Raw genomic sequence first — 8,797 nt, 5'->3', positions numbered from 1 at the left:
CCCCCCCCCCCCCCCCCCCCCCCCCCCCCCCCCCCCCCTCTCTCTCTCTCTCTCCCACCCAGCCCAGATCACTCCAGGTCGCCGCCTTCTCTGGAGCCTGGGCAGTGCCGTGTTAGCACACGTATGGCACAACCTTCTCTCTCGTAGCTGACCTAGACATACAAAGTAGTCATGTACACTGTACATGACTACTACAAACACAAAGTTCATTCTCTTGCTCTCACACACTGCAAGGTCCCGGCGCATTGGACGCGAAACTCCCTCCTCCAGGCTCCAGGAGTCGGACCAGGACTCTCTCTCTCTCTCTCTCTCTCTCTCTCTCTCTCTCACACACACACACACCCACGCATGCACGCAGACAAACCCAGGGTCCCAGACCCACCTTCTTTCCCTCCTGCCCTCCCTCTCACACAATCACACAATACCCACCTTTCCTTTTTGAAAACTCCGTCGCTCTCTCTCTCTCTCTCTCTCTCTCTCTCTCTCTAACACACACACACACACACACACACAATATAGACACAAAACTCCACCCACCTTCTTTCCCTTGCTTTTGAGGAGTCTCAACCCAAAGTGCTCCTTTTCCACGACGCTTTAGAGCAGCCCATACTCTTGTTAACGCTCAGAATTAGCTCCATAATCGTCTTCCATAGCCAATTACACACAAACACCCACCCACTCACAGTACAGACCTACCAGTTGTCTTCCACAAAATGGTAACTACATTAATTCTGATGGCTTTAGTTGATCATCCGCTTGTGCTGAGCGCTTGTGTAATTATGATGCAATTGCTTGAAATGCTAACATGGCTCTTAATCAAACAGCAGACTCTCTGTGTTGTTATCATTTATTGTGAGTGCATTGCTACGCTTAACTAATTAGGGTGCATTGCTCATTGATCCTTACCGTTGCAGCTTATACCCTCCCCTACCACATTTAGGCAGCAATTACCGATCCAATTGGCACGGCCTCGATCAACTCAATTACCCTTACTATTATCTTTAATTGCATTTGCTACTCATACATCGGTAATGTAGTCAGCCTGCTCATTGACACATTACATCATTGTTGCAGAAGAGAGTCTTCTCCCTCAGAATTGTAATAAATCCCCCCTGCTTATACAATGTGCTTGGCGCTATAATTGCATACTATTAGTGTAGTTGAGTACAATTTATACCGCATTACAGATTATCTTCTATCTATGAAATGTGATTAATTAGGTCATCCTGCGAAGATTAGCAGACACGCTTGTCATGAATGCATATTTGCAAGTCTTTAAATGCATGCCTTGCAAATTGCATTATGGATTAAAGGGATTTCTCATAATAACATGCATAAAATGCATGGACCAAAAAGATTTGAGCAAAGACAATCATCTAATTAGTGTAATCAGGTTGGGCCAATTTCAATGTGTGCAAAGCAAGAGGAGCAGCACATGACAAACCGACCGATGAGATCGAACACGGTAATAGGGCCACCATGGCTGGAGCCTTTGCTAGAAACAAGCTTCTTCATGCCCTGCAGCATTCATGAGGATGCTAACAAGAATGAGTGCAACCACTACTGCCTGGATTGCAGGGGCTTAGCATTCTGCTTATTTTGCTTACACAATCACAAGGATCACCGTGTGATACAGGTAAAAGACAACTCACATTTTCATTATAATTTGGCCCTTAATCTTTAATAATGAAATATAGAGCCTGGTGATCGGCGCGACAGCGCATATATAAGCTATAGAAATAGTGTCAAGTATTCAGTTAAGCATGTCAACTTTGTCTATGATCATCTAATTAAATGCCTCTCTATTCATCACTCTTTCCTTAATTAGAAGGTCCACACACTACATTGTTCATCCTTTGGTTGCAGTATTAGTTTCATGCTCTTGTTGTTGTACGTCCATAGCCAGATTTTTGTCATAGACCTCCAAGGCGTAGTGGAAACCTGCCTATGATTCATGCTAATTTCTTCTTCTCAGGAACACTTATGTCTCATTACCAAGCTTGAATAGAGCCGGGCTCGATTGCCTCAGGACATAAAATTATAGAATAGTCTTTCTAATCTCTCATATGATCATCTAAATGCCTCTCTCTTCAATCTCTCTTTAAGCTCCAAATTACATTGTTCATCTGATCATAACAGAAGTCATAAATTCAAGATGTTGTCGTACCATAGCCAATTTTTTGCCATAGACCGGCTCCAAGTAGGCGAAATCTACCTCGCGAAACTCTTAGGTCTCCCTATATCTATCTTAATAGCTTACCTTTGATAAAAACTGTACCTGATTTTTATCCTTTTCACAACTCCCACAATGCAAAATGCTATTTGTCTTGCACTTTGTGTTCAAATGTAGTTGTAGGTAATGGGGGCATTTTTGTCTTTTGTTCTCTTTGCTAGCTGTAGGTACTATGTTGTGCTTATACTCAACTGCAATATTGTTAGGGACATTTTGTCTTGATCCTTAGACATGCTATGTCAATTATGGTTGTTCTTGCCCTGTTGGAACTTGCTACTAAAATGCTACTTTATGTTTCTTATTAGTACACTTTAACCTTCATGAAGGACACAGCATTTTTGTTATTATACTATTTGCTTAGCTTTCACTCTGCTGCATAATATGAAGTGAGGTTAGCTTCAAAGTTTAACCCTATGTGGGACTTGTGTGTGGGTGTGGGGGTGTGTGTGTGTGTGTGTGAGAGAGAGAGAGAGAGAGAGAGAGAGAGAGAGAGAGAGAGAGAGAAAGAGAGCTTGTGGTTTTCGCTACATTGCCGGAGGCGGATAGAGCTTTCGGCAGATTTGTGTAGGCTGCTAATAATAGCTAGCCCAATATCTTCACCATCACTTCCTGATTAGAGTATCTTTATGCATTGATGTACCCTGTGGTTTTTCCTAATTTCTGGAGAGAGAGAGAGAGAGAGAGAGAGAGAGAGAGAGAGAGAGAGAGAGAGAGCTTGCATAGAGTGTATGTATGTTGTGGTTATGTGTGTATAGGGTAGTACCTTGGCTTTGTTAATGGTACAGTTTTGGTAGCCTTATCACAATATAGACTAATCTTCTAAATGTGGTCTGGTAGGATATTGATTTTTGCCTTTGTGAATGCTGCATTCTACTTGCCAATAATTCTGGGTGCCAGTTTATTGCCTTTTAGCCACATTTTAGTGTACATTTCACTTGGCATAAGCTATCACACAATAATTTTGAGTATGGTAGGATAGTGCCTTAATGTATGCAGCACTTATTGGTAGCAATTATACTACAAGATTGCTGTTCTATATTTTGTTGTACCTTTCTAGGTCAAACTATATTGTGCATTGTCAATATCTTTTATATATGTATTAAACACTTTTGTAACTGAACAATTTGAGCATGTCATGTGTGTGCGCACTTGCGTGGCGCCGCCTTCAGATCCGACGGTCCTCGTACCATGATGTTATCAGAGTATCAGAAATACAGAAGGCCTTGGACTTAACTGGGATTCAGACCTACATCATCAACAGCGCCCGTGTCGTATTTATCAATGGGCGCCCTCAACTTCGACAGGGGAAGGGAGTAACAAACAATTGCGAGATTTGCAACCGCAGTTTGCTGGATACATTCAGGTTCTGCTCTCTAGGATGCAAGGTGAATAAATTATGAGCACCTCTCATACTAAATTTTTTTTTGTCCACAATAGCAAAAGATCAGAATTCATGCTAAATTCATGAAGCTTGCCATTTTCATTCCACATCATATACACAAGAAGTTTTGGACACATTGTGACTTACCTCAACATCATGAGCTTCTGTGAAGGAGGCGCCGCATACCTAGCTAGGTATGATTGGGGGCAGGGGACCGCTGGCCCGGTGGCCCGGTGGGGGGGCCGGGGTCCCCTGCCCCCAATCGTACTAGCTACGTATGCGGTGCCTCTCGAGCAGAAGCTCATGATGTTATGCATTGTATGAAAAAAACTGAGAAAGACTCCATTTTCCTACATGAGAAAATTTCTAAATCTTCTTGTGATAAGGAAAAGGCAATCAGATCCTCTTCGGGTTGTTACAATAGCTCATCATGACAATGTATGATCACTTGCTTTTCTTCTTTGTTTTTGCTTTGCTTTGGAATGTCTTTTCCATCAAATAAATGCCAGGTCAATGCTTGTTAACAATTTTCCAACCACCCTTCCTTTCTTTGCCTTTTTGGTTTTCAAACTTCATAATAGTACTATCTTTTGGCTTGACTATTTGGTCGTTTTCTTTCCAAATTCCTGTGTGCCTTTTTTGTAATTAATTGAAAGTTGAAATTAAAGGAGTTGGACTGTTCTTTCAACGATAGATCTCACTTAATTTCCTCCTTTGATCTATCTCCACTCCATCTTGTTGATTAAATTATTACATTGATCTGATCAAGATTCAATACCATCACTTCGGCATCCTGTCGCTGGCGAATTCTTCCATTTCCCTTGCTTGAATCTTGTTTGATCTATGGAACCCTGCAATTGTAGCCCCAACCGATCTCAATGCAGTGCTCGAAAAAAACTAGGTTAACTGTAATCCCACCTGCAAATTTTGAGATTAATTACCATTAAATTCTAAATCTAAAAAAGCCTACAAAAATGTAAAGAAACTTAATGTATAAACCCTTAAAAATAGTCCTTGAATTTCTCACTCATTGAAAATGGCCGCATATTATGTTCTTTATCTTCATAACATAATCATTCACTGATAGACCCCATTTTGTTCACGGTGTTGAACTTTGGTCAAGGCTAGCATTTAATTCTTTACCTAATATCCACATTTTCACATTGTTTCTTCGGTTGCTTTCTTTTTTCTATGATTGCTTTCACAAGAAGTTTTGGACAGGTTCTCACAATAATTCCACATTATGACTTAACTAAACATCGTGAGCTTTTGTGAGGGAGGCACGGCATACCTAACTAGGTACGATTGGGGGCAGGGGACAGCCGGCCTGGAGGGGGGGGGCGGTGGTCCCCCTATCCCCAATCGTACCTAGCTAGGTATGCGGTGCCTCCCGAGCAGAAGCTCATGATGTTATTCATTGTATGAAAACATTGAAAAAGGCTCCTTTTTCCTACATGAGAAATTTTCTAAATCTTCTTGTGGATTTGTGGCTTATAATGTTCTTGTTGAGTACAATTGAAAAGGGTAATTAAAAACTATCCTGCTAAGTTGACATTTATTGGCAACATGGAGTTTTATATCTTCAATTACCGAGACAATTAGTAAGCTTTCTCATGATCAGTGCCTTTTTGCATGGGATCTTTCAGAGTTTTGCATGTCTCTATGTGAGAGAGAATACAATCATAATCTCTTTCTGCATGTTGAGCAAGCAAGTATTAACTAAAGTTCATGCTATTTGGAAAAGTTTTGAAGTTATGTAATTCTGCATGTTTAGGAGCTTGATTGAGCAATCTAGCATCTTTAATGCAGATGGCAGGAATAAGGATGCATCGTCTCGAGATGACCTTTTTATTACAACCGAAGCTACAAGGAACAACAGTCAGTTATGGCAATTCCTCTATAGAGGAATCTATTTCAAACAACAACAACAATCACAACTCCTCAAGGAAGCCAAGGTCTAGAAAGGTGCCAACAACAAACTTTCACACACAGGGTAATCCAAAGACCATGCCGATGATGGCCGATTTTTTGGATGATGGCAAGTGGGTGACTCCGATCACTATCGACCGCGACGATATGGCCATGCATTTCATTAATGATAGCATCAATGCAATGCTCTTGCATGAGGACATGTCTCCGCGCACACCTCCTCCCTCAACTCTCAGAAAGAGCCCCAAAAGAAGAAAGGGAGTGCCTCAGAGAGCCCCCATGGGAGTTTACTAAAGAAACTTGTGGAGGCCTTGTGTGGGTAAAGATGGCATATACCTCCAGTACCTTGTTCAAAGTGTAAATAATAGCATGCACTCTCTCAAAAAGACAGAGAAAGAGAGAAGCACTCCCTTGAGGTGTATAATAGAGGAGGGGTGGACCTAGTTAAAGTATGGCAAACACTACACATCATTATGCTTTTCATGCTCCATGCAATATTGGACACCTTGCAAAAATCAAGGTAGCTTCTTGATTCCTCCCCATCTTCTACCTCCCTTTTCCACTCCTTTTCAACAATCATCTTATCCCTTTGACTTTCGTTTCACCGAACAATTCTCATGATCAACATGCGCACACGAACGCGTGCGCATGCATACACAAGCACACACATGCCCACAAAGAGTTATCATGATCCATTCAACTTTTTTGAGGCATGAGTGCACTTACCGCCACTCACACATGCCTACACAAGCATACATATATTAAATGCATGCACCCTGCTTGTGCCTACGTCATGCACGCATATGCACGTGCACGCGTGCGCGCACACACACACACACACACTCATACAACAGAATAAAGTCCTCTACAATATTACTCTTTCCATGAAAGGTTTGTCTCTCTAAGACACAATGCCCATTTTTTCTCCCTCACTATATAGATTGTCCAGCTGATGCAGCTATTTTCATATGGCTGCGTGCATTCCTAGGGGTCGGTTGCGGACTGGGGCATGGCGCGCATGCATCAGTGGATCGTGTCACTCGAGAGGGTAATGCTGTGCATGTAAAGAGTATATTTTGCTGGTGGTTCTTTGGAATTCTTGTTGAAGATGCTCTGTATGCCTAAAGAGGGTAAAAAACTGCACACAAAACGCTTGGCCTTTCCACGCCTGGAAAGTAGTACTTTCACATCCTCTTTTCTCTCTCTCTCTCACACACACACACACACTTTTTTTTTTGTAAATCCACCCACACACACACACACACACGTCTTTTTTGTCTATCAATACATATACTCACTTTCTCTCTCTTTCCACTTCCATTTTTACACTATACACTGATACAGGGCTTTGGGTGCGCGCATGAAATGTGTGATCGTGTGCGCGCGCGCGCGCGTGTGTGTGTGCTTTTCTCGAGTCATTCTTTCATGTGGGTTGGTGAGAGAGCGCTCCTGCAAATATATGGACCGGTGTGCGAGAGAGAGAGGTGTGTTGCAGGAATGCCACACCTCGAAAAGGACGAGAGAAGCCTTCGCGCTTTAGATCACCATTTTTTTCTTTTCCTGAGACTCGAGAATGAGAGAGAGAGGGGGACGGGGACAGAAGCTGGCGACCGGCGTGGCCAATATCCCCCCCAAATCAAGTCTCGAGTTCAAAACAAGTCGATCCATAGAATAGATCTTAGGTCTCTTAATATAGGGCAATGGTCACACGACGCATAGTTACAGTTTTCGGGAAAAATCATTTTTCTAAACATACAAAATTCCTTTGCCAAGAGGAAATTTTAGAAAATTAGGCTACTTTTTTCAGGTTTTTACACTATTTTTCTCTATTATGAGGCGGAATTTCTCCTTTTCCCCTTGCTGTGAACCGACATTTTGAAAATTGAAAACGGCACGATATTAAGCTAAGACACATTTTCCCTGAACACTGCATACTTATCTGTTATTTTTTGAAATAACTATGTGTCACGCATGGTCACACATGCACCAATTATTTTGTCTTATATGCAACTATGCAATGCTATTTATAACTATGCCCATGTTGGTATACTTGCCTCAATAACATATTATTATTAGTGATCATAATTGTAAGCTCTTACATTGATCCTAAGCTCTTACAATGTTTAGAATACTTCTCCTCTCAATTTGCCCATCAACATCTCTCTCTCTCTCTCTCTCTCTCTCTCTCTCTCTCTCTCCTTCCTTCCTTCCTCAGTAATTATCAATAATTGTGTACTAATATATTGTATATTTTTGGAGTTCTATGGCAAAAGCCATAGTATTTGGTGTTTTTTTTTTTAATAACTTTGGAGACAAGGCAATGATGGGTGTAAAGTAGATACTTTTCAATCATTGTTATTCTTAAATGCGAAATCTTTACATTGAAAAACCCAAGACAATTCTATTTGTTTTTCCACTCATTTGTTGAAAGTTTGAAACTCCTGCCCTCCCCCCCTCTCTCTCTCTCCCTCCCCCCTTTTGGCTTTCTAAAAGAAGCCTTAGAGATGACTTGAGTTAGGTATACTTTCAATGTTTTTTGTGATAGTTTCAATGTTTTCATTGATAATAGAGACTTATCTTAAATGTTATTTTGGTTTTAAAATATTGAATGGATGTTTTTATTTCACCTTTCATTTCACATCTTCCACATGTCTTTACTTTTTTTGCATTCTATTGTTATAGTGATAATTGAGACTTACCTTAAATGTTATTTTGGTTTTAAAATATTGAATGGATATTTTTATTTCAAGTTCATATTCTGGACATGTCTTGACTTTTTTTGCATTCTATTGTTTTAGACTACCAAAGTGAAGCTTCACCTTGCATAATTCTAGTATATTCTATACACTATATACATACATAGATATATATATATATATATATATATATATATATATATATATATATATATAGGTTGACAATTTTCAAGAAAGTCTTTTTTTCTGAGGGGTCGAGTCTCTTGCATGTAAAGATGCAAATCGAAACTACTAGTAGAAATTTTAAAACCTGTAGGATTTTGAACTATTTTTCTCGTATATTTTTGTTGATCTTTTTTCCTTACCATTGCTTGTAATTAACTAATCTCGATTTTCAGTCGGCTCAAAGCTAAGTTGAGGCAAACCTGTCTTGAACACTGGTGGCCAAGATTCCTCCTCGCAAAAAAGCAAACCGGAAATATTAGCAAAATTGTTAAAATTTGGAGGATTTTTGAACTATTTTCTCACATATTTCACCAGTTTTTCTTCCCTTTACCA

General features: G+C 40.4%; 1 protein-coding gene across 3 annotated transcripts; it reads left to right on the top strand.

Moving 5' to 3' along the window:
- Positions 1-291: 291 nt before the first annotated feature.
- On the top strand, positions 292-6,730 carry LOC147445457 (protein RGF1 INDUCIBLE TRANSCRIPTION FACTOR 1-like). Of its 3 annotated transcripts, XR_015189788.1 has the most exons (5): positions 299-716; positions 1,394-1,636; positions 3,403-3,618; positions 5,424-6,063; positions 6,532-6,730. XR_015189788.1 is itself a non-coding variant. In XM_086524982.1 (4 exons), exons 1-4 carry the CDS (start codon positions 714-716, stop codon positions 5,835-5,837), a joined length of 849 nt encoding a protein of 282 aa, XP_086381108.1. In that variant the 5' UTR covers positions 292-713; the 3' UTR covers positions 5,838-6,136. The 3 variants fall into 3 exon arrangements, 2 of the variants coding, with proteins under 2 accessions (XP_086381108.1, XP_086381107.1); XM_086524982.1 differs by lacking the exon at positions 6,532-6,730 and having other exon boundaries at positions 292-716; positions 1,421-1,636; positions 5,424-6,136; XM_086524981.1 differs by lacking the exon at positions 6,532-6,730 and having other exon boundaries at positions 5,424-6,136.
- The last annotated feature ends 2,067 nt before the right edge of the window (positions 6,731-8,797 follow it).

Source organism: Adiantum capillus-veneris, chromosome 12 (genome assembly GCF_014529385.1).
Source record: "Adiantum capillus-veneris isolate H3 chromosome 12, ASM1452938v2, whole genome shotgun sequence".
NCBI lineage: Eukaryota > Viridiplantae > Streptophyta > Polypodiopsida > Polypodiales > Pteridaceae > Adiantum > Adiantum capillus-veneris.
The sequence above is the reverse complement of the archived record's forward strand: the minus strand, read 5'-3'. Positions and strand labels throughout refer to the sequence as shown.

Coding starts and splice junctions, on each gene's coding strand:
- LOC147445457 (XM_086524981.1), top strand. Junction 1,637..3,402: donor AGGATCACCGTGTGATACAG/GTAAAAGACAAC, acceptor CGCCGCCTTCAG/ATCCGACGGTCCTCGTACCA. Junction 3,619..5,423: donor TCTGCTCTCTAGGATGCAAG/GTGAATAAATTA, acceptor TCTTTAATGCAG/ATGGCAGGAATAAGGATGCA.